Consider the following 26,453-nt stretch of genomic DNA (forward strand, 5'->3'; position numbering starts at 1 on the left):
GGCTGGAGCCCTCTGGTCAAGCCACAGATGAGAACCAATCAATGAACAACTAAGGTGCTACAATGAAAATTGATGCTTCTCATCTCTCTCCCTTCCTGTCTCCCTCTCTCAAAAAAAAAGAAAAAGAAAACCATAAAATGCAAATTGAACTTTCTAACATGATTTTTAAGTGTGTATTTGCGTACTATATAACGTGTCAACAAATTAAGTAGTAGTATCCACAATCAACTCAGTATAACAGAAATACACATATACACAAATATAGCCCACTTAGGGTAACTTTAACTAAGAGGAAAAAATTCAGTGTTTAAGGGGTGACACTTTACCAGAATTACATTAATAGTATCTCCTGTGGCAGTAAAACTTAAATGCTTGGGCGGAAAGTTTTAGGGTGGGATGTTTAAAGCCCTAATAAAAATAGTGAGCAGCCTGACCTGTGGCAGCGCAGTGGATAAAGCGTCGACCTGGAAATGCTGAGGTTGCCGGTTCAAAACCCTGGGCTTGCCTGGTCAAGGCACATATGGGAGTTGATGCTTCCAGCTTCTCCCCACCTTCTCTCTCTCTGTCTCTCCTCTCTCTCTCTCTCTGTCTCTCCCTCTCCTCTCTAAAAAAAAAAAAAAAAAAAAATAGTGAGCAAAGCTTACAGTAAACAGGCATGACACTGAGGATATTACAATGGCAAACACTGAATATGAATCAGTGTCTATTAGCCATGTTACACCATGGCCAGGCCTACACAGTGCCAAACATCTGGTTGCAAACTAAAAACAATCCAATAACAATGGGTGTCCCAAATAATCATGGATTTGGAATATGAAACAGAAACTCGTGCTCACATATTCAAGTTTCATTTCATGGTCTGATTTTAATATACTTTTGCTATTTCTCAGAGACAAACTTACTAAATTTTAACATTTGTGTATTTTGCTAATTAATATCTAACATGTTTTAGTCATAAACCACTAGAACTGGTCTATAAATAGAAGTAGAAAATAAAACATGACATTGAAGTTGAAGTCCCTACACTTTTTGTTAATATGGTCATCGAAATATTGAGGCTGTCAAACATTTTCAAGATGTAGATTCCACATTAATTTCACAATAAATTTTGAAACACAGTTCCATTTCAAATGTTCACAGATGTTAAAGTTCAAAACCTCAAATTTAAGACAAATACATTCTTTGGCAGTAGCAAAGTATATACTGTATATTTTAAGAATTCACAGAATACTCCAGAAAACATGTATGTAAAGTCAGGAAAAAAAATGATGACATTTTAACTGAAGTTTGCCTCATAACAATGACCAAAGACTAAAAACAGATAATAAACCTTTTTATTATAATATAAACAAAAGTCAGTAAGTTTTAGATAAACTGTCTAATGAATAGTCTAGAATATAAAAAAATGGCAAACACCATTTCCAAAGAAAATTTTAAAATATTTGACTTAAGTGGAAAATAAAAAGCAATAGTCTTGGAATTTGCCCAAGACATGCATTCTCAAATTCTTATATTTATTTACCAGAACTACATCTTGCCTTTTATCTCAAGAAGTCCAATTTAATGTTAAAAATCTTGAAAGCAACCAGAAGCAGGCATTAAGCCTGATTCTCCCCAAAGATCTCGGAGAGGTTATGCAGCCACCAAAATTTAAGGACTAGCTGAAGAAAACTATTCTATTTAAAGAATAAAACCTCTCTCCTCTTCCTTTTCTTCTCTCTCTCTCTCTCTCTCTCTCACACACACACACACACACACACACACACACACACACACAAAGAAATAATACCAAACTGATTATTTGGGTCTGAATGGATAGGCAATACATAACTATTTCTCCTAATGTTTTTTTTTGTTTTTTTTTTCATTTTTCTGAAGCTGGAAACAGGGAGAAACAGTCAGACTCCCGCATGCGCCCGACCGGGATCCACCCGGCACGCCCACCAGGGACGATGCTCTGCCCATCCTGGGCGTCGCCATGTTGGCGACCAGAGCCACTCTAGCGCCTGAGGCAGAGGCCACAGAGCCATCCCCAGCGCCCAGGCCATCTTTGCTCCAGTGGAGCCTTGGCTGCGGGAGGGGAAGAGAGAGACAGAGAGGAAAGTGCGGCGGAGGGGTGGAGAAGCAAATGGGCGCTTCTCCTGTGTGCCCTGGCCGGGAATCGAACCCGGGTCCTCCGCACGCTAGGCCGACGCTCTACCGCTGAGCCAACCGGCCAGGGCTTCTCCTAATGTTTTTAAGCTACAGTCCTTTTATATATTTTTTAATGCTCTCAAGTTTTTCTACACAAATTAGTAAATTATTCATTTTTTGTTTGTTTCAGTAGTAATATAAAAATGTAATGGAAACACTGGGCAATTTGGAAGCCTGCTTTATGTCTGAGGACCCAAGGGTTTCTTCACAGGGTCATTACTGATTCCGCGGCCATCAGGTAATACCACTTTAAGGCTGGTGAGCTAAGCAGACATGAATGAACAGATGAGGCATTTTTAACGCCGCAAACGTGAAAGGTATATTGCATGGCAGGTGGCAGATGGAATGCGTATTTTTCAATATTGGGAGCGGAGGAGAGTGTCAGGAGAGCTGGATCACCTCAGGGCGGGGCTTCGAAGCCCCGCAAGGGGGCGCGGAGGCGAGGAGTAGGTGGTGTGCGTTCCAGGGAGGTGTGATTCGCATCCCTGATGCTGACCCTTTGCATTGTGTTTCCTAATTGTGTTTGTGTAAAACGATACATGTATTTGACTTTATAGTTGTACAAGACCTGTAAACATCGAGTTTTTATATAGGTTTGTTTAAATTTTTACATATTCATATTAAATACAGTAAAATCATTTAATTTTGGGAAAAAAATACTCAACTGAGTCTCCTAAATTCTTTCATTTACACACACACCCACAAAACACAGTTTCCTAATCTCATCTTACCGTTTCTCTGCAATCTTCCCGTCTGACTTTTCAACAGATTGGCAGAGCGGGAACATTTCAGACCATGGCTGAACTGTGACAAAAGCTGGGGCCCGCGGCCCACACCTGGCAGGCCTAAATTTTAGTTTTGCAATGTGTTCTTCAATAGACAGGTTTTTATTCAACAACACCATTGCCTGTGGCTCTCTGAACAGAGGTTTCACGATGTGTGGCTCTCACACCTTCACGGTAAAGAAAAGAAAAATTATCACACTGAATCAATGTATTCAATTATTCAACCAATACGTATTAGTATAAGGGCAGTATACTGTGTCCTGGGGATACAATGCTTCTTTTGAAAACAGCACCATGGCCCCTGCCTTCACGGAGCCGATGGTCTAGTGGAGGAAATCGCTAGTAACCACACAACGACGCGGCCCAGGGGGTGGTGGCCAGCTGCCATATGTGCTCTGAACGCCCGTGCAGACTACTGCTCTGGCGGTCAACACGAAGAACACAACCTTGGAAGTCACACAAGTCAGACTTTTCATAATCTTCTCTGAAAATCAACCAGTTGCTCAGGAACACAGCAGGACTGATATTGGCATTTGAGGAAAGTTTCCTGTTGATCCACCAGAAGGAGAACGGGAGGAAGAGAGGAAGAGAAAGATGAAGAAGGAAAAGAAGGGAAAAAGGTAAGATGAAAGGATAGAAGGAAGGAAGGAAGGGAGGGAGGGAGGGAGGGGGGGGGGAGGGAGAGAGGGAGGAAGGGAGGGAGGGAGGGAGGGAGGGAGGGAGGGAGGAAGGAAGGAAGGAAGGAAGGAAGGAAGGAAGGAAGGAAGGAAGGAAGGAAGGAAGGAAGGAAGGGACCCCTGTTCAAGCCAGCAACCTTGGGCTCAGGCCAGTGACCACCAGGTCATGTTTATGATCCCACACTCAAGGTATTATGAGTGGATGCTTCCTGCTCCTCCTCCCCCTTTCTCTCTCTCCTCTCTCTAAAATTAATAAATAAAACTTTTAAAAAAAATGAAAAACAGTAAAATGTCTGAAAACTGAGGATGGCATGCCCATGACCTAAATAAGTCAAAACAAAGAATTTTTTAAAAGAACATGAAAAATGAGTCCTTGCCTAAAGGGAATTATTTTTTAGATGAGTAAGCAAGAGAACCAGTAAAAGTAAACGGAAATCAGCATACCATAGAAACTCACCTTTGGCAGATTTGGAAGTTTCCAGTTTGGAGATTTTACAAGACTACGCATGTAGGTTAACTACCCAGTCCAAATATACCGGAGGGACGAAACAAAGAAAGGAGTGTTTTTCCCTGTATCAGCATTGGCACATGGCCTGTGGTGAGGGGACCGTCTAACCACACCGTGGCAGCGTCTAAGGCAGGCGACACAATACCTAAGTACAGGGGGATTCTGGACTGGATTGTTTTGCTGTAAAGGGCATTATTGGGACAATGACTGGATAGTATCTGAGAATTACAGGATAGTACCTAATTGTTAATTTCCTGATTTTTTTTTAATCGAATTCACTGGGGTGACTTTGGTTAATAAAATTACATAGGTTTTCAGGTGTACCATTTGATAATACATCACCTGTACACTGCCCTGTGTGTTCACCACCCCAAGTCAAGTCTCCCTCCCTCACCCCGTGTCCCCCCTTCCCTCAATTCCCTGATTCTGACGGCTGTCCAGTGGCTATGTAGGAGAATGTCCTTGTTTTCAGGAGATACAAAGTACTTGGTGGTGATGGGGCATCCTATGGGCAACGGACCCTCAAAAGAAACCCTCTGAAAACACTTGGGTTTGTATACTATAATTGCTACTGTTCTGCACATTTGAGGTTTTCAAAATAAAAAGAATTAAAAGTTTAAAGTGAAAAACTGAAAGAACATCCTTTTTATAATGAACAAAAAAGGTTCAGTAACGTGTGCCTTGAAGGTCCTCCTTGAAGTGTTCCAACACCCTGAACCATTCTGCTTCTACAGAAATCCCGTTTATAGCAGTGCCTGGAGGGAGAAAAGCATAGAAATACTGCCACCTAGTGGTTCTAGAGCAAATATGGGGTGTGGCAAAAGTAGGCTTACAGTACATGAAAGTTTTTTTTGTATTATTATTTATTGTATTATTTTCCATACAAACTGTTAACCAAATTTTTCCCCACCCTGTATATTTAGGATAATAGTTGGGGGGAAAGGCAATCTTGCGTTTTCCTCTGGATGGAAGAATAGAAATTTTTATGGATTTATTTTTTTATTTTATTTTTTTAGCAAGAGACAGGAAAGGAAAGAGATAAGAAGCATTAACTCATAGTTGCAGCACTTTAGTTGTTCATTGATTACTTCTCAGACATGTCTTGACTGGGGGCTCGAGCTGAGCCAGTGACCCCTTGTTCAAGCCAGCGACCTTGGGCTCAAGCCAGCGACCATGAGATCATTTTGATCCCACATTCAAGCCAGTGACCCTGTGTTCAAGTTGGTGAGCCCGCGCTCAAGCCGGCAACCCCGGGGTTTTGAACCTGGGTCTTCAGCATCCCAGGAAAATGCTCTGTTCACTGTACCAGTGCCTGGTACAGACAAGATTAACTCTTTAGGCCAGAGAAGAAATAGGAGAACTGACCCCAAGAATGGGGTATGAGGATATAAGACCCAAAGGGAGAGAAGACTGCTAGCAAAATGTAAACCAACTACTGGGCAGCCCTGGGGGGGTCACACAGGTGCCTCTACACACAGGGCGGGAGAAAGGCTGCATTTCAGAGCAGCCCTGGCCACCCTGGGGACACCCTCATAAAACACAGCTAGCCAATCACGTGCAGGGGCCCTGGCTACTTCCCATGGCGGGGTAAACATTTAATTATCTAAAAGTTACTTGTTAATTTTTTTCAACTCCATTTCTAGAACACTGAACATATTTGTATATGATCCAGCAATCACTATCCTTGGTAATTACCCAAATGATTTAAAATCTATATCCACAAAGATGTTTATTTGTAATTGTCAAAACTTGGAAATATGAAGATGTCCTCCAGCAGGTGAATAGATAAATAAGCTGTGGTTCATCCAGACAAAGGAATACTATTCAGTGTTAAAGAAATGAGCTACCAAGCCATGAAAAGACATGAACAAACCTTAAGTGCATGTTACTAAATGAAAGCCAATGTGACATACCATATGATCCCAAGTATATGATGCGATGCTGGTGGTCGAGGCCAGGCCAGTTCACATTGGACTTGGGCAGACGATAGAGGAACCGCGGAGCGGGAAAGGCTCAGGCCATGCCCGTTTATTGGAGGCTCGCAGAGACAGGCGAGCGAATCAACAAAGGAAAACCGCTTTGCGCAGTGGAGGGTGAGGGGTCAGGAACAGCGCCCCTCACAGCGGCGGCTGAGGGAATCGTGGAACCGCACCTCCCAGAGGCAGGAGAGCGATCTGGGCAAATCGCCCCACCGAGGGAAAGCGGCCATAGCTTTTCATAGACACACACGTGGCTTTCTGCCACGTGCTCACGCACTAATCGTGCAACGTGCTTGCAGCCGGGACACCAGTGGGCAAGCCCAACCCGGCTGTTTTCCCCACATAACACATTCTGGAGAAAGACAAAACTATGGAGAAAACAAAAGGATCAGTGGTTTCTGGGGTGTTAGGAAGAAGGAAAGAGCAGGTGGCGCACAGAGGCTCCTTGGGGCAGTGAAGCCATTATGTCTGAGGCTTTAGTGATGGGTGCATGTCACTGTGTACCTGCCAAAACCCCTGGGAGGAACAACGCCAAACGTGAGCTCTTCTGTGAACTATGGGCTTCGGGTGATTATGATGCGTCCAGGGGGGTTCATCGGTTTCAACAAATGCACCACTCTGTTGGGGGATGTCGGTAGGGAGTTTGGGGGTTAGGCAGCAGGGTATAAATGTGAAATGTCTGTACTTCTGCTAGTTTTGCTGTGGTTCTAAAAAAAGTCTGTTTTATAAATCCTATACCATAATGTCGCCAATAACCATAATGACAACTGAATATAGCCAAACTACAGAGAATAATAGAGAATTGGGTATATAATTGCCCACATATTTCCAGCATTTAAAGTGGTACAAATTTATGAGTTTGGGTTAAATTTTAACCTTCATTGGGGGAAGAGGAAACTCCTTATAAGTATTCAATTAAAACAAAATTGAAGTATTGAATTCATCTATTTCCTACTCTATAATCAAGAAATATACAAGAAATCTTATACTTGGTAAAAAAAATAATAATAATAATAAATCTTTAAAAAAAGTTTGCTGAGGTCGCCGGTTCGAAACCCTGGGCTTGCCTGGTCAAGGCACATATGGGAGTTGATGCTTCCAACTCCTCCCCCTTCTCTCTCTCTCTGTTTCTCTCTCTCCCTCTCTCTCTCCCTCTCCCTCTCTCTCTCCCCTCTAAAAATGAATAAATAAAATTAATTTTAAAAAAAGATTCCTTTAAAAAAAATTAAGCTTCTGCTTAATTTAAAACTTCAAAAAACTGGAAATTCTTTGTGTTAATATTCTCTACGTGCAAACATTCCTTAAACAGGGACCAGGTGTTTGACCATGAGAAGGCTTTTAACCTCTAGACAAAAGCTAAAGATATAAATTTACTTTCTTTGCCAGGTTTCTTGCATCATTAGGACTTGACTTGTTTATGGTCATATTATGATTCGTACAAAGATCCTGGAATACTGAGGTGCTGCAGAGAGAGAGAGAGAGCTTAGAGAGACTAAAGATCGCTGTGGACTGAATCGTGTTCCCCTCAAAGTCATATGTTGAAATCCTAATGCCCAATGTGACTATGTCTAGAGATAGAACCTTTAGAAGGTTCTAAGTAAGGTGAACTGGGATCTTAAGCATCAGGCCCTAATTCAATAGGACTGTGGCCTTCTAAGAAGAGGAAGGGAGATTCTGTGTCTCTGTCTCTCCTTCTCTCTGCCATGGGAGGACACAGCAAGAAGGTGGCCTTCTGCAAACCAGAAAAAGGGCTCTCACAGGAACTGAATCAGGTAGCACTTTGATCTTAGACCTTACAAACTCCAGAACTGTAAGAAATAATTTCTGTCACTTAAGCCCCCCAGTCTGTGCTATTCTACATGGCAGCCCAAGCCAATGACCGACACAGTATGGAACTCCTGGTGCAAAACTGGCTCCATGAAGATGGCCACAGTTCTAAGTTGCCTGGCCATATGTCCCTGAATACAAGCCCAGTGGCCCGGCTCCACACTCTGTGCCATACCAGTCCCCGTGAACAGACGAGAGGGGTCGCTGTGAAACACTGCTTTCATTTCCCTTAAGCTGAAGGGACTTGGGTGTTTCCCTCCACATCCTCCCTGAGCCCCAAAGATGGAGCCGACCACAAACACTACCAGCAAGTATTCTATTGGTCGGGAGAACCCTTGTTTAGAGTAATAAACTGGACACCTTTTGTAAATGACATGACCATCTAATATCATCAGTATGCATTTATCCGCCCTCATTTTAGTCAAAACAAAGATAAATCCTCAAAGTGCTAGAGTTGGCATATAGTATTCTCTGTCCAAACCCATTATCGTACATGAAAGGGACAGGGACTCAAATTAGGCATGCTGACCAGTAGTATATCACACAGGTGCTGAGTAACGACATGGGGGCCCAGGCCTCCTGTTCCTGCTGTGCCGTGTGCAAAGGCAAGCAGCAGGACAAGAGCGAGCCTAAGGCCCCTGCAGTCACAGGACCTATGCTGTCACATGTCTTTGTGGGTGTTGGTGTTAACGTCTGAGCCTCGGGGAGACCCTTTATGTTGTGATGACTACATTAAATCATATTGCTTAATAAAAATATTTGATTTTGGGTCCAGAATTCTGTGCGCGACACCAAAGACACACGAATGAACAGTAGCTCCGCCCGGGGCTGTCCTGGGGCTCCCAGGTTAGCAGGGAAGCAGACGAGGACTCATCTCTGAGCAGTGCTGTTGAGAGAGGTCCCGAGTGCGGCCATGGGCACACTAACTGCAGAACGGTAGACATGAAGCCGGAACCCGAGAGCTTTCGTGCCCTTTCCCTGTCAAACTGAACTGAGACAGCCAACTTTTTTCAAAACACGTTCAAAAGCATCTTGAGAGCAGAAGCACTCGCTCTCCAAAGCACACATGCAACAGCAAACAGCAGGACTTCCCCAGACACAGGTGAACGTCACTTTGCCTTCCACAACCACTATCCTAGCAGGCCAGGGAGAGGGGCCTACGTAAGCTCACACTTTCCAACACTGGAGCGAATAAAATGTCACTTCTTACATAAAGGTCAGAACTTCATGTAAAATACACCTTGTGGTATGAATACTTTTTTCTCCCCAGAGTTTAGGCAATATTCTATGTTTGGTTAATGTTCTAAGATGTTATGACATTGCCTGACCAGGCGGTGGCGCAGTGGATAAAGCGTCAGACTGGGATACCGAGGACCCAGGTTCGAGACCCCAAGGTCGCCAGCTTAAGCACGGGCTCATCTGGTTTGAACAAGGCTCATCAGCTTGGACCCAAGATCGCTGGCTCGAGCAAGGGGTTACTCGGTCTGCTGAAGGCCCTCGGTCAAGGCACATATGAGAAAGTAATCAATGAACAACTAAGGTGTCGCAACAAAAAACTGATGATTGATGCTTCTCATCTCTCTCCATTCCCGTCTGTCTGTCCCTAACTATCCCTCTCTCTGACTCTCTCTGTCTCTGAAAAAAATAAATTAAAAAAAAGACTTAAGGTTTAAGATGTTATGACATTATTAACTTTGTATATAAAATACTATGCTGTTACATTATCAGATGATGTTGCCGCAGAAAGGACTGAAGAAAGAGTTCCTACGCCTTCCAGGTTTTAAAAGTAAAATTTCAACTACCAATCATTTTGTATTCCGTTCCTACAGTAACGCATTGGATTCTTAAGGTTTTGACCAACACGCAGAACACAGCCTCTTTTTGACAGACTCTTTTTATTAACAATCAAAAACTTCACATTTACAATAGGAAAATAAATGTTCCTCTAATGAATAATTAAGTGAAAACTATTCAGGACCTTATAGATTTTTCATATGTACTCCATGTATCTTAGAAGACAGAGATTAGCTTGCTGAATCATCAGGTATGACTGAAACTGAGATACTAATTTTTTTGTTTTTTTTTTTAAAGATTTTATTTATTCATTATAGAGAGGGGAGAGGGAGAAAGAGAGAGAGGGAAGGGGGGAGGAGCAGGAAGCATCAACTCCCATATGTGCCTTGACCAGGCAAGCCCAGGGTTTTGAACTGGCAACCTCAGTGTTTCCAGGTTGACGCTTTATCCACTGCACCACCACAGGTCAGGCAATACTAACTTATAAAAGCTACCTAATAGCTATCCCAAACAGCAGTTCCCGGAATTACAACAGGAAATCAAATCTGTATTTCTACTTTGTTTTAGATACGACTCACAATGCGTATCAATCTTACTTAAATGATTTTGCTGTCATTTTTTTAAAGATATTCAACAGAAATTCAAATCTCATTTTAAGACCCTGAATCTGAAGTGTGCAAGCAAGCTGTGATTGCTCAACAGCGAAGTTTGACTGTGCAGTGCAAGCCGTGGATACCAAGTCACAGACAGTGTCTGCGTCCTGCTTCCGGCAGCCCGAGTCACAGGCTCGGGTTTGACAAGCACATCTAGAACAGGGCTGGTACTGCCCACGAGTCACAAAGGTCCCCCCTGGGTGACCACATGTTTTCAGAAGAAACGGCTATTTCACCTTTTCTGCTTTTTTTCTAGTATGAAAAACAGGGCTAACCAGAATCTTAAGTCTCACTCTCCGCTGGCTGATTACAATGTTTACTCTGTAAATTATCTTACTCTTGAAACCTGTGAGGGAGGAACACGCAAAACCTCCGTACAGTGAGCTTCCCTTCAACACAAAGCCAAAGCAGAAATGGAGCCCCGTGGAAATTAACATTGAATTTTTTTGAAATCTTAAAAGTTTACTGAGTCAGCCTGACCTGTGGTGGCGCAGTGGATAAAGCGTCGACCTGGAAATGCTGAGGTCGCCGGTTTGAAACCCTGGGCTTGCCTGGTCAAGGCACATATGGGAGTTGATGCTTCCAGCTTCTCCCCTCTTCTCTCTCTCTGTCTCTCCTCTCTCTCTCCTTTCTCTCTCTGTCTCTCTCTCTGCCACTCTCTCTCCTCTCTAAAAATGAATAAATTAAAAAAAAAGTTTACTGAGTCAAAGAGCTTTATATAAATCAGTAATTTCTGCGTATCTTTGTTAGTTCAACGCATACCATGATCCAGCAGAAAACAGATTCAAAAGCTCATCTTACCCGGATTCGATTCCCGGCCAGGGCACACAGAAGCGCCCATTTGCTTCTCCACCCCTCCACCGCGCTTTCCTCTCTGTCTCTCTCTTCCCCTCCCGCAGCCAAGGCTCCATTGGAGCAAAGATGGCCCGGGCGCTGGGGATGGCTCTGTGGCCTCTGCCTCAGGCGCTAGAGTGGCTCTGGTCGCAACATGGCGACGCCCAGGATGGGCAGAGCATCGCCCCCTGGTGGGCAGAGCGTTGCGCCATGGTGGGCGAGCCGGGTGGATCCCGGTCGGGCACATGCGGGAATCTGTCTGACTGTCTCTCCCTGTTTCCAGCTTCAGAAAAATGAAAGAAAAAAAACAAAAAACAAAAAAACAAACAAACAGAACTGTAGAATATTTTAGGAAATGTTCAGTTGATGAAAGAGCCCACAGCATCAAAGACAAGGAGAAGGCGCTGCGCCTGCGGAGCCAAGGACCTGAGGCCCGGGCCTCGTGGGAACAGCGCCCTCTGCGGCAAAACCCAAACACCATCCGAGGTGCTGTGTGCTTGTATTATGTGCAGTTTTCCCTTTATTGAGAAAAAAAAACAATAAAGGCTTCTGTAGTGGCTGTACATTTTCTAAAGGAAAAACATCAAAATGACTCAAAACAGTCTACGATAAGGAATGTTCCCACAGCGCATGCACCTGGGAGGCGGCTGGGAACCTGTCACTCACTCCTGGGAAGGGGCAGGGGTGCTCCTGCTCAGAACAGCCTGGAAGGAGGGGCGGGGCAAGCGCCAGGCCACAGGGACCGAGGCCTCCTCCCCATCATCAACCAGGCCTAATTGTATCCCTTTTGAGCGCTTAACCAACACACATTTTTATGTTTGAAAACCAAATTTCACATACAAGTCTTTGTATTACACAAACACACACACACACACACAATTCAGATGCACAACTATTTCCTTCTCAAAATAAAACAAACCATTCTCAATTAGCAATCACATATTTATTTATATGACAAAATGCTGTTAACTTTGTGCAACATATGACTGTAAATAATTACAGAACACTGGGTGATAACTACCAGAAGTAATACTAGACATAGGATTACTTACAAAACAAGCAATTTTTAATAGAAAACTAGTATTTCCCTTGGGAAAAAAAATTTAATATTTTATTATTAAACAACTGGCACAAAAGACTAGATTTTTCTATCAATGCAGAACAGGATCAGAGAGGTTTCCCTAGAGGCCCCAACAGTATAGGATGCAATATTTTGGATGTCTTTATGACAGTTATCACCTCCTAAGTATTTGATCTCTCTGAAGAAGATGTTCAATCAAAAGACTAAGTCATAGGAAGCATTTAATATTTTCAAACAGTTGCCCAACAACAAAAATTAAAACAAGATATTATTTATAGTACTAAATTATATTTATCAAATACTTGAAGAAGCCACGATCAGAAACGCTACAATAGAGCAGCTTACGGAATACTTAGGTGCTCTACTATAAAAATAGTTGTCAAGAGCCTTATATATTCAGTGTAATGCTGATGTTTCACTTTTTGCAAGCCATGTATCTCTCAGATACATTCTCCCAGTTGATTACCTTCCAAATAGCCTTTAGATAATCAGGTCTGACATTTTTATATTGAAGGTAATAAGCATGCTCCCACACATCAATCCCCAGCAGTGGAATAAGACCTATTGGAAAGGGGGGAAAAAAGCAAAAACAATAAATGTCAACTTAAACACTGCATCTTGTCCATTTATCCTTCATCCCACGCATCTACAATCACCCTGCACAACAGTCTCATCCATTCTCCAGTCTCTGCCATAAACAGGAAACATGCATAAGAATAAAGACTCCGGCCCTGGCCGGTTGGCTCAGTGGTAAAGCGTTGGCCTGGCGTGCAGGAGTCCCGGGTTTGATTCCCGGCCAGGGCACACAGGAGAAGCGCCCATCTGCTTCTCCGCCCCTCCCTCTCTCCTTCCTCTCTGTCCCTCTCTTTCCCTCCCGCAGCGAGGCTCCATTGGAGCAAAGTTGGCCCAGGTGCTGAGGCTGGCTCTGTGGCCTCTGCCTCAGGCAGTAGAATGGCTCTGGTTGCAACAGCGCAATGCCCCAGATGGGCAGAGCATCACCCCTTGATGGATGTGCTGGGTGGATCCTGGTTGGGCACATGCAGGAGTCTGTCTGACTGCCTCCCCATTTCCAACTTCAGAAAAATAAAAAAATAAAAAAATAATTAAAAAAAAAAGAATAAAGACTCCTATAAAAAAGATTTTAAACTTGACTCTTTTGAAGAAAATGTGGTTAGTACTAAAAATAATTAAAACAGACCTGGAAAAATCAATTAACTACCGTATTTTAATAGCGGTTCTTAACACAACAGATTTATCCAAGAGCCAGGTGTCGGTCATCCTCACTGGGGGTCCCAGTAAGAGAATGTTGTTTGGGGGCTGGCTGAGGACCTTCCAACGGTCCTGAGTTCTCAGGGAGGTTGTGAGAAAGCTACCCTGCTCCCCAAGGCTATTGTTAGTCTTGGGGAATAAAAGCACTTATGAGACACTAATAGAAAGAACAAGTGACATAAGGGAAACTGCATAGGACCAACGAAAGGCACACAGGAGGTGCAGCCAGGACTCAGCTGGACTCACACACAGCCTTTCCAGGGGTACCTTCAGGGGCAAGCCTGCCCCCTAAGGCACTCAGTGCCCCCAGCCCTTTGGCTGCTTTTACAAATCCTGTGGCATCTCAATTTCTCAAAAGAGCCATTTAGGTTCCGGGAAAGTCTGAGTACGTTCGAGAAGAGTCACATAACAAGCTTTCTGACGTGAGTAGAGGTGGAAAAGGTGGCTGAGAGCGGCTGTTGTTTGATGTGAAGGTGTCACTTGGGCTTCTTTACATCAAAGCTAACCGCTGGATGGCTTATGATTCTGTTTCCTAAGGAGGATCTAATTCAATCTGGTGCCACATTAAAAAAAAGACTAGGTAAGCCCAACCTGACACTTCTAAGCCAAATTCTGTCAAATATCGAACCCCCAGAAAGGCAGAAGTCTGGAAATCTGAGCTCTCCTCCCAGTTCGATCACGAGTGCTCAGTAGAGTGAGTCCAAGTTCTGAAGTCAAACGTCTTTTCCTTACTCTTGTTGTTTATCTAATTTTAGTATTTTTACTTTAGTGAATATAATTGCACCGCTGATACAAACTCACTGTCAAATGAAGCAGTTTAAGACTTTTTTTTGGTTAATGTATTGGTAAAATCATATGTACTTATTTTTGTAAGATTTAAGATCTCAAAAAATCAAGAACTTTTAAAGCACTTTTGCTTACATAGACTCTGGGCATCATCTGTTAAGATTTGCTCAAGCCTGACCTGGCGGTAGAGCGTTGGACTGGCATGTGGAGGACCCAAGTTCAAGACCCTGAGATCGCCAGCTTGAGTGCGAGCTCATCTGGTTTGACCAAGGCTCACCAGCTTGAGCTCAAGGTTGCTGGCTCGAGCAAGGGGTCCCTGGGTCTGCTGTAGCCCTCCGGTCAAGGCACATATGAGAAATCAATCAATGAACAACTAAGGAACCGCAACAAAGAATTGATGTTTCTCATCTCTCTCCCTTCCTGTCTGTCTGTCCCTATATGTCCTTCTTTCTGACTGTCTCTGTCTCTCCCACAAGAAAAATAAAAAAGATTTGCTCAAATAAGTACAGGCTCATGATAGGTTTAAACACTGCTGGTTTTTCGTATTTCAAGTGAAGTGTTTTATAGTGAACCATCTCCCCCAAATGAATATATAACAATATTCCGATCTAACCTGTTGTTCCTTCCAGGGGATCCTGGTTGGGACAAGCAGCAATCTGTAAGCGTCCTCGTTCCTTATTGAAACCCAGCCACCCCCAGCCAGAGCCTTGAACGCCAGCAGAAACAGTGGTCAGCTTCTCCTGAAATGCGGCGAAGGAACCAAAATCACGTTTGATGGCTTCCAGCAGTTCCCCTATTAAAAAAAAAAAGCCACAAATGAACAGATGGTAACAATTACAATATTTTATTACATACATAAAAGATTGTTATATGGCCCAAGATACAACTGGACACCACCACACAGAAGATACAAGAAAACCCAGTGAGCCTGACCAGGCGGTGGTGCAGTGGATAAAGCGTCAGACTGGGATGCCGAGGACCCAGGTTTGAGACCCCGAGGTCGCCAGCTTGATCATGGGCTCATCTGGTTTGAGCAAAAGCTCACCAGCTTGGACCCAAGGTCGCTGGCTCGAGCAAGGGGTTACTCGGTCTGCTGAAGGCCCACGGTCAAGGCACATATGAGAAAGCAATCAGTGAACAACTAAGGTGTCGCAATGCACAACAAAAAACTGATGATTGATGCTTCTCATCTCTCCGTTTCTGTCTGTCTGTCCCTGTCTATCACTCTCTATGGAAAAAAAAACAAAACCACCCAGTGAGCCTCCATAGCTCTGCACGACTCCAGGGCCCCGGGCCCCACGGTTCCCACTCGTGACTGAGGACTGCAGAGGGTTTCTGCCCTCGCTGAGCTACTGCCCTGGGCAAAGAAACAATCGTTCCCATTCGCTTTTTTCCTCCACTCAGCAGAAAATTTTCCTTTGACTTCTACCCTGCCTACTCTCAGTTTGGGAATAAAATGTTATGGCTGCTACTTGTTTCTTCTCCAAGGTAGCCCAGAGCTGTTCTATCTCAATGATATTGTGTTAAAAAGAGTGATTTTTCTCTTATATTACTATATAATATAACAATGTGTTTTTAAAAAGAGCTATAGCCTTTTTACTGTACAGCAATATAGAATATCTTTCTAGACTGAACACATCAACTAGGCCAAAAATATCATCTCTCCATTAAAAGTGAAATCATGTGTTATAAACACCAACAATGGACTGAAGTGATACAGGTAACACAAAATGCCAGAGTACCAACACCTGTTGATTGAATAGGGGTGTGGCCTGACCAGGCGGTGGCGCAGTGGATAGAGCGTCGGACTGGGATGCAGAGGACCCAGGTTCGAGACCCCGAGGTCACCAGCTTGAGCACGGGCTCATCTGGTTTGAGCAAAAGCCCACCAGCTTGAACCCAAGGTCGCTGGCTCCAGCAAGGGGTTACTCGGTCTGCTGAAGGCCCGCGGTTAAGGCACATATGAGAAAGCAATCAATGAACAACTAAGGTGTTGCAACATGCAACGAAAAACTAATGATTGATGCTTCTCGTCTCTCTCCATTCCTGTCTGTCTGTCCCTGTCTGTCCCTCTCTCTGACTCACTGTCTCTGTAAAAAATAAATAAATAAATAAAATTGAATAGGGGTGTGGCTGATATTCTGCTAACTCAAAAGACCTCAGTAGTGTTAAAACATGGTCTGAAGATCTAACTCACAAAAAATAAAGTGTCCAGTTTCCCATATTTACTCCCCCATTCATCTTTGCTTCTTAATGAAATAGCTTATCTCTTTTATTTTTTTCCCTTCTTCTTTTCCAAGTGAGAGAAGGGGAGACAGATGGACAGATTCCCGCCTGCGCCTCCACCAGGATCTATCCAACAACCTCTGTCTGGCACCATGCTTGCAAATGAGCTATTTTTAGTGCCTTAGCCAGAGGCTCCATGGAGCTATCCAAAGCACCCAGGACCAATGTGCTCAAATCAATTGAGCCATTGCTGCAGGAGAGAAAGAGAGAGAAGGAAGAGGGGAAGGGGGGGAGAAGCAGATGGTCGCTTCTCCTGTGTGCCCTGACTAGAAATCAAACCCAGGACATCCATAAGCTAGGCCAACACCCTACCACTGAGCCAACTGGCCAGGGCCAAAACTGCTTATTTCAATTGCATAAGATGCCTTCTAGAACACAATTAAAAAACACACACATAGAAGTTTAAGGTATATTCCTGAAGCCCAGAAATAAGGGAGGGGAGCTATTGAATATATTTATGCCCCATACTCTCCCTGGCCTGAGTGGGGGCTATTAAAGTATTAAAGTCTCCACACGCCGCACAGGAAGTCACGTGAACGAGGAGAGTGGGCCAGACCACCAGCTCTGTTCTCCCCTCATCACCTGTGGTTGTCCTGGAAAACCTACTTTTCTGGGACAGCTGACTTCCAGTCACTTAGGAAGAGAAGTAAAATAATAGCAAAAGCCACTATTCTAAACACTTTATATTGAATAACTTAATTCTCAAAACAGCCCTATTATCCCTGTTATCGCATAGATGAAGAAAGTAGGGTTCAGGATGGTTAAGTGTCTCACCTCAGGTCCTGCTTTTTCTAAAAAGTGCTTCTCACTCTTTTCCTAATGTAGAGTACAGTACATTGCAACCAAAAGTTAACACCATGTGTGATACTGCATGTGTGTGTATAAAATCTGATGACACAACCCCTGAAATGCACTCTCCATTCTTACATGTGTCCCTTTGAAAGTTACAACTTGATTTGTACTTCTTGCTATAAAAAAGATGCCATTATGACGCCTCAGAGAGAATTAGGGTAACAAAAAAAAAATCAACAGTCTATTCCTATCATGCACAAAACGCAGCTAAGCTTGCACCAGCATATACTGACCTTTGGGCTCTCCTCCACCCTTAGGGCTCAGGTTTGTCCAGAAAATGCTGTGATTGATATGGCCTCCACCGTTGAACTTCAGTGCAGGCTGAAGAGCTATCTGAGCTGTAACATCACCTGAAATGTTAAAATGCAAAATACGATTTTTTTTTTCATTGAGAGGAGGGGAAGCAGACAGACTCCCATATGCACCTTGACCGGGATCCACCCAGCAAGCACACTAGGGGGCAATGTTCTGCCCATCTGGGGCAACCAAGCTTTTCCTAGAACCTTAGGAATGCATGTGTTTTATAGGGAGAGCTGGCATTGCTGGCGGATACGCTGCAATGGAGCCATGGAGCCATCCTCAGCACCCAGGACCAACTTGCTCCAATCAAGCCATGGCTGCAGGAAGGGAAGAGAGAGAGAGAGGGAGAAGTGAGGGGGAGGGATAGAGAAGCAGATGGGCATTTCTCCTGTGTGCCCTGACCGGGAATTGAACCCAGGACATCCACATGCCAGGCTAGTGTTCTACCACTGAGTCAACTGGCCAAGACTGCAAATACATTTTTTAAAATTCTTACTTTTCCAGCCATTCTATACACTGGTTTATTCTTTGTAAAATGTCAGATAATTGGGTCAATTTATTTATAATATCCCATAGGTCCTAAAATTCTACAATTTCATGATTCTACCAAAAAAAAGACCTTCCCAAAATTATTATGTCCCACTGAATTTTCAGGAGATTAGTAAAATGTTGAATAACAAGTGAGAGACCCAGCAGGCATGGCAGCTAGCAGAAAATTCACTCCTCCGTTTCAAAGAACTCAGTTTCCTTGCATAGAAAAGATCTCAGCAAATGAAATAATGAAGAACAAAAATAGAGAACAGTGGAATGCTAAAATGTATGGTTTCATAACAGACTACGTGGGAAATTTTCACCTCTCATCTCCTAGGTAGACAACTATGCACTGAAAAATAATCTCACTGTTGCATTAACACAGAACACCACATATTCAAAGTTGAACTGATTTTCAACCCCAAACTTACTCCTACTGGGGTTTCCCCATCTCTGTAAGTGCCAGCTGTCTTTGCAGGGCATTTTTGATGGCTTGGTCATCTTTGACTCCTTTTCTCTCGCCCCACATCCAACTCACCAGCCAGCGTATCTGCCAGCAATGCCAGCTCTCCCTATAAAACACATGCAGAATCCAACCCCTTCTTCCGACGCCTGTGCAGACCAGCAGCATCTCTCTCCCACCAGCATTCCCGCTGCCCTTGGGCGCTGACCTCCTGCTCCCACATCTGCCCCCAGCAGACTATCCTCAACACCGTGGGCAGAGGCTCCTCTAGACCCCACACCCCTTATGGTGCTTCCCTGGTCAAGCCGCTCCGTGGGCTGCTCTTGTCAGAGTGAGCCCCAGCCCTTACACTTGGCTGCAGCCCGGCCTGCCACGTGACCCTCTGTGGCTCCTAGCTGGCCCAGCTCCAGCCACACTGGCCTCCGGGCTCTTACAACAGCTCAGCTCCCAGGGCCAGGCTTCCAGAGCTTCCAGTGCAGGAACTTTCCTCCCAGAGGCAGCCTCGAGCTCCGTTCCCTCCTTTCTCCTGCAGGTCGCTACTGAACCTCCAACCCATCAGTGCCGCCTTCCAGCCACAGGAAGAAGCCGCCTTCCAGCCACAGGAAGAAGCCGGCAATCCCCCTACACTTTATTTTTTGTTAGATCTTCAGACCATGTTTTAATACTACGCGTATTTACTTGTTCATCTGCCTCCCTGCTAGATAATGAAAGGCCCAGGGTGGGACTAGGGCTTTCATGCACTGCCTCATACACAGCCTTCACTCAATGAATATTTGACGACTGACTAGATAATTGAATCTACTGAATGTAGTTTCTAAGGTTAAAAATTCTCTGATATTTATAGTATTTAGACAAAAGGATGTCCTGTTTGAAGGCTATTTTTCTACCTTGCCTAACAAGTAACAAAATAAAATATTTTTTCTATGCCTTCCAGAAGCTACAGATGAACTGCACTACTAGGAAAAATGGGAATTCCCTTGTTAAACAAATGCCAAATGTTCATTACTCAAAAGCTATCAAGAGGCAACATGACGGACACTAAGAACTGTGGGAGACTGCAAGCTGACAAAAGTCCTTGCAGTTTAAGGGTTAAGCCAAAGGGCTAAGCTCTTCTCCACAACCTCTAATTGTTTGAGTTGGTAAAGGCAACTTACATGCCCCTCCCACACCCCCACGTTAGCTGTGATCCTGACAGTTCCTACAGTCCCATCCCCATGTCCTTCAAAGAGACTGAAGGCAGTTTTCTTTTTACCCTTTGTGTTGTTTGCTTTGAATGGTGGGTGGTTTTCTGCACTTGGGAGAATTCTTGGTTTGCCTTAGAAATGGGACTTTGTATCTGAGCTCTCTTTATTTTGCAAATGGCTTTGCTCTCTGCTCTATAAATGAAGTGTTTGGGGTGCAGGCTCACTCTTGCAAGCCATCAGCTTGGTAAAGAATCCTCCCAATCCAATCCTTTTTCTCTTTGTGTTTATTTTCTAATCCTCCATTGTTCCCACTCGAGATCTGAAAAATGAGTTGCACTGGCTTGTGACAAAGAACCACTGAGGGTGCTGCCAAAGCTCACGGAGTACCAGGAAAAGCTCTCTACTTCTGTTCTTGGGGAGCACGCTAAGAACCTATGTAAGAAATACTGTTTAAAAAAGAAAAGAAATACTATTGTCTTCTTTTTTTTAGCTTTTATTCTGCCATTTACTCATTCAGCACCACCTCATGGCAGACAAGCATTGTTACTATATTAAGCACTCATACAAAGATATTTCAAAGAAGGCCCCTAACATATAAATGAGCAAAGGACATCAAAGGATAATTCAAGGGGAAAAAAGAGAAAGAAAACCAGTTCCAATCCAATTTCATGGGAAAGAAGGTGTATCCTCATTAGCAATAAAACAAAGCACATTAGGCCCTGGCCGGTTGGCTCAGCGGTAGAGCATCGGCCTGGCATGCAGGAAGGAGTCCCAGGTTCGATTTCTGGCCAGGGCACACAGGAGAAGCACCCATCTGCTTCTCCACCCCTCCCCCTCTCCTTCCTCTCTGTCTCTCTCTTCCCCTCCCGAAGCCAAGGCTCCATTGAGCAAAGATGGCCCGGGCGCTGAGGATGGCTCTATGGCCTCTGCCTCAGGCACTAGAGTGGCTCTGGATGCAACAGAGTGACGCCCCAGAGGGGCAGAGCATCGCCCCCTGATGGGCATGCCGAGTGGATCCCAGTCAGTCACATGCGGGAGTCTGTCTGCCTCCCTGTTTCCAGCTTTGGAAAAATGAAGGAAAAAAAAAAAAAAACAAAACACATTAATGCTGCAGTATCATTCTGGTTTGGGTCCTACTCAATAATGAAATAGTCATTTAACATATTAACATCCAAAGCTGACAATGGTAAAGTGAGGAAGGGTACTTAAGCACTGGTGGGACTAATTGGTATAAGATTTCAGGAAATCATACTTTAGTACAAGAACACTGTTGTTTTCCTAAACAAAGCCAAACCTCAAGTTGGTTAGCAGTTCAGAGGAGAGGACCACCCAATAACTGAATACATAGATCTGTGAGACTTTTTTTGAAAATGTCAACTTTTTGCTGTTATGTTTTTTTTTTTGTTGTTGTTGTTTTTTTTTCTTTTCATTTTTCTGAAGCTGGAAACAGGGAGAGACAGTCAGACAGACTCCCGCATGCACCCGACCGGGATCCACCCGGCACGCCCACCAGGGGCGAAGCTCTGCCCACCAGGGGGCGATGCTCTGCCCATCCTGGGCGTCCCCATGTTGCGACCAGAGCCACTCTAGCGCCTGGGGCAGAGGCCACAGAGCCATCCCCAGCGCCCGGGCCATCTTTGCTCCTATGGAGCCTCGGCTGCGGGAGGGGACGAGAGAGACAGAGAGGAAAGTGCGGCGAAGGGGTGGAGAAGCAAATGGGCGCTTCTCCTGTGTGCCCTGGCCGGGAATCGAACCCGGGTCCTCCGCACGCTAGGCCGACGCTCTACTGCTGAGCCAACCGGCCAGGGCGAGTGTTATGTTTATAAAATAAATTTCTCACTAATCACTGGCTCCCTTTATTAACTTTTTTGGAAAGTCACCCTAAAAATAAATGTAAATTTATTAAATTGTGTTTTAATAAGTCAATAGTAACTACGTTTTTCTAATGGAAAAGAAATATGCTTGAGAATTACTTTAACAATTTCAATCTCTTAAGAGTTTAAACATTTTAAAATTTCAATAGAAATTTGGGGGGGTTATTATCTGCTTTTAAGAACATTTTCTGAAGTTCAACATTTTCTTTGGTTTCTCTTTCTGTTAAACGCAGTAAAAGTTAAAAATGTTTGTTTGAAAAGTATGCTACTTACATGTGATGAGACTGATGTGATTTTACTTATACTCCTTTAATCCCAAACTTCAAAAATAAAAATTTAGCTTTTTAACGATTTTTCAAATATAACCTTTTAAATAAAAGAAAGCTCTGCAGGTATTTATCTATTTATGGGCAATATAGACTAGAAGGTAAAGCTTTCTTTCCAGTGGCTCTCATTAAACAAGTAAAGCTTCGATTGCACAAGAAAAGGTGTGAAAGCAAGCTGTTTTTAAATACTGAAAGAGAAGTTCATGGGTGTCAGATGTTGTCACGTAGGAAATACTTTCACAACTGGGATATTCCCCAGCCTCACAATTACCACATCCTTCCCGCACTTGTTATGTGCTAAATCACCAACACTTTTCCCGCCTCAGAGACTTTTGCCAGACTTGAGGTTTCTCCCACTGTCAGAAGTAAATAGTCCAGAATGTGGCAACTTCCCCTTGGTTTGGTTTAGCCATTTGCCTCATAGACAATCAGGCTGAAATACTGCATTTTCCCACTAGATGCCCCCAGGCAACAAGATGTCGCTGTCTAAAATTACTCCACTAAATTCGTAAGACTTAAATTCAATAAAAATATGTACATTTAAGGGGAAAAAAATCCATTTTTAACTCATAAAGCCAAACCTGTAAGCTGCTGAAAACACGACTGTCAATTAGTTTCTCTGCAAACCGCTGCTTAAACTAACAGGTTAAAAAGTGTAATAGCTTTTTTTTTTTTTTTTTTGCATAGAAACAAACATAGTATTCCCATACACATTCCGCAGACGCAAAACGCAACAAGTCCACACGCTAATGTTTTTGTCAACTGGGCTCGTTAAAAAAGAAACGGTAACTCCATTTCTGTTATTACACTGTAACTGAATTCGAAATATTAGAAAATAAGTAACAAGCCTGTTTCCGCTTCCCATCAACGCATGTTTTCCTTATGAATTTCAAGAACACGTGGAGTGCTGGACCGCACAGAGAAGCGTTCCCGCGGCGGCGCCCCGCTGCCCCGCTGCCCAGAGCCCCGGACCTACGCTTGTGCAGCGCCTCCTGGTACTTCTCCTCCGTGACGTTCAGGTTGCTCACGTAGGCCGCGTGGTGCTTGCTGTGGTGCAGCTTCATGATCTCGGTGTTGATGTGCGGCTCCAGGGCGTTATAGTCGTACGGCAGGTCGGGCAGGCTGTGCTTCTGCCTGGAGCCCGGAGACGCCACGGCCGGCACCAGCCTCCGGCTCGCGCTGGGGAAACAACACGCACAGGGCGGTCCGCTCGGGCTGGGGTCCGCTGCCACGCGCGCCCGTCTGCGCAGAGGCCTTTCGGTCGTTTCCTCACTCGCCACATTCTGGGAGGCATTCACCTAACGTCGCTGCAGCGCCTAGACGCGCGCATGGCACACCTGCCCGGACACCCGGGCCCCGAGGGCGCCCTCGACCCCGCCGGGTCCCGGCCCGGCAGCGGCTGAGCAGGGAGGGAAGGCGGGGACCCGGGAAGCGACCAGCACGCCGTCCCCGCCGCCCGCGCCCTCCACCCTTGGGGCGGGTACCGTGTCCCCGCTACACCTCGCGGCCCGAGCGAGCGCCTCACCTGCACGCCGCGCGGGACAACATGGTGACGCCACCAGCAGGCCTCTCCAACCTCGAGCCGCCGCGCCGCGCTGACCGCTCGCAGTGAACCGGCGACCCGAGCAGCGCCGCAAGGACACCGCCGCCGGCCACAGGCTCCGCCCCCTGTCGCCGCTCCCACCCAGGAGGGTGCGCGGCCCCGGGATCTGCCCCGCCCGCCCCTGTCCGGCGCCCTGGGCCCAGACAACGTGAGAAAGGGGGTCACTGAGACCCTTCTCCAGTGTGCCGCTGGAATCAAGGTGACCACTGGCCGCATTTCCCGGAGGATCGACCACGGGAAGGCCGCTGCCCCCCCCCCAGGTGTCAAATGGTACGGTCCGGGGCTCCGCCCACGATGGCACCGCCCTGCGGGCCCCGGAGTAGGAGACGCGATCCCGGGGGTCTGTGAGGGTGTACCCTCCGGTTCCCTGGGGCAGCCCCGGGGTCAGGAGAGCTTCCCGGAGGAGAGACTTCTGTTTCCCCGAACAGCCTTGGCGCGCCCCGGCGCGTCCGCGAGGAAGGGCGGGTCCCGGGTGCTGGGAAGCTGTAGGGCCAGTGGATCCAAACACTGCCCAGAAAGGCCTTTCTTTCCGAGATAAGTGACCTTGGGACCTCCTCCAGGCCCGAGCCAGGCCAAGGGCGGCCTGGTAATAGTGTTGCTGAACACCAAGGATAGGCCAGAGACTGCCTATCCTTTTTGCATACCTTTACCTTTATTTCATCCTGAGGATAGGTATTGTGGACTCCAAGCTACAGTTAGAGTTCACTGAAGTTAAGCAGGTTGCCCCGCTCACACTGTTAATGAGTCAAGATTAGAACTCACAGTTCATATTTTCTCGGGTACTAAGACCTGCCCGTCAAGTCTTGAGTATTTGTTAGGTGTGACGTTCTGAACTAACCACTGGGAAAACAGGAAAACAGTACAGCAGAGTACTCTTTCCTACAACGTCTTGTAGTCTAATAAGCTTTAAGTATCAAACGCTTTCTCAACAATTAAAAAAAAACCCTGAGTTGTGTGAATCCTCCTTATATAGAAGTTAGGAAAGCTTTACACTGTACTGGCTTGAGTTGGGCCCTTCTTGAAAAGAATAATAAAAGGAAGCAGGTAATAGGTGTTTAATAAAGAACCTCATCTCTCTTGGCAGATTGTGGGAGGCGGGAGGGGGGGGCTGGGGCGCTGGAACTACTCTGGGAAAGCCACCTCTTTCTCACCAGGATCTCACCACCTTAGATGTTACAAAATTGACACCGCTTTCACGTGAAGTTATCAGCAGACAAGCCACAATTAACATAGATACAACTGGTCGTGTAGCTCATGGAAAGCCCACAGTCCTGAGCTGTTTCTGGAGTTCACACTGTCAGGTTCAAAAAAGAACTAGCCTGACCTGTGGTGGTGCAGTGGATGAGGTGTTGACCGGGAATGCTGAGGTTCAAGACCCCTGGCTTGCCAGGTCTTCCCGTTCCTCCTTCCCCCAGCCTTTCCTTCTCTCTCTCCTCTCTAAATCAATAAAATAAAATCTAAACAAACAAAACTAAAGGGTGCATGCAGGAGCCTATCTCCCCTTCTCTCACTTAAAAATAATAGTAATAGTAATGGCCCTGGCCGGTTTGCTCAGTGGATAGAGCGTCAGCCCCGGGTATGAATGTCCTGGGTTCGACTCAGGTCAAGACACACAGGAGAAGCGACCATTGACTTCCCTCCCCCTTCTCTCCCTCCTCCCCTCCTGCAGCCAGTGGCTGATTGGCTCCAGCCTTGGCCCCAGACAGGGGTTGCCCAGTGGATCCCAGTGGTGAAGCATGTGGTAGTCTGTCTCACTACTTCCCCGCCTCTCACTTAAAATAATAATAATAAATGAACTAGAAAAATATTATAATTAAGCTTAGATATGCTAATGCTAAGATTCACAAACTTGATGATGACTCAAGTAGTCCTGGGCCAGTATGGTACAGAGCCTGTGGAAGCAGTACACCTGAGGAGTATCCTGCAGGTCAAAGGGAACCTCAGATTAACTAGACATGTTTCCTTGTGCTGGCCACAACATTTTGATGGCTACTATGTTGAACGAATGTAGCTTCTGTCCCTAGCTGGTAATGAGTCTTGTCCTCAGTCTCACACTTCTGAACACCTGGCTGCTACAGAAATCATGAAACTGAAGCATATTTTCATTCTACAAAATAAAATTGATTTGGTAAAAGAAAGCCTGGCTAAAGAACAATATGAGCAGATCCTTGTATTACTGGCACAAGGTACAGTAGCAGAAGTATCATTCCAGTTTCTGCTCAGCTGAAATACAAAACTGAAATATTTATTAGGTCCTTTGATGTCAACAAACCTGGCTATGAAAGTTGATAACCTTAAAGGGGTAAGGGGTGGCTGGTGACAGTATTCTAAAAGGAGTGTTATAAAGGTGGGCCAGGAGATAGAAGTCAAATCTGGAATTATTTCCAAAGACAGTGAAGGAAATGGTATGTAAAACCAGTCTTCTCCAAAATCGTATCACTGTTTGCAGAATCTTCAGTATGCTGCTTTGGGAGGACTGATTGGAGTTGGGACAGAAATGGACCCCACTCTGTGCCGGGCTGAGAGAAAGGTGGGGCGGGTATGTGCGTGATCCGCACATTGGAGCCTTATCTGAGATCTTCACAGAATTGGAACTCTCCTGTGTCCTGATTAGATGGCTTCTGGCAGTTATTTTTATGTTTCAGTGA

At 45.1% G+C, this 26,453-nt stretch overlaps 1 protein-coding gene and 1 pseudogene across 1 annotated transcript; one reads left to right on the plus strand and one right to left on the minus strand.

Moving 5' to 3' along the window:
• Positions 1-12,171: 12,171 nt before the first annotated feature.
• On the minus strand, positions 12,172-23,887 carry SOD2 (superoxide dismutase 2). Its single transcript, XM_066247699.1, has 5 exons — positions 23,728-23,887; positions 23,179-23,381; positions 17,758-17,874; positions 15,000-15,179; positions 12,172-12,892 (listed from the first exon to the last, which is right to left on the minus strand). Exons 1-5 carry the CDS (start codon positions 23,748-23,750, stop codon positions 12,747-12,749), a joined length of 669 nt encoding a protein of 222 aa, XP_066103796.1. The 5' UTR covers positions 23,751-23,887; the 3' UTR covers positions 12,172-12,746.
• Positions 23,749-26,453, plus strand: LOC136316077 (eukaryotic translation initiation factor 2 subunit 3, Y-linked pseudogene; annotated as a pseudogene).

The sequence above is a fragment of the Saccopteryx bilineata genome, chromosome 12, assembly GCF_036850765.1.
Source record: "Saccopteryx bilineata isolate mSacBil1 chromosome 12, mSacBil1_pri_phased_curated, whole genome shotgun sequence".
Classification (NCBI taxonomy): domain Eukaryota; kingdom Metazoa; phylum Chordata; class Mammalia; order Chiroptera; family Emballonuridae; genus Saccopteryx; species Saccopteryx bilineata.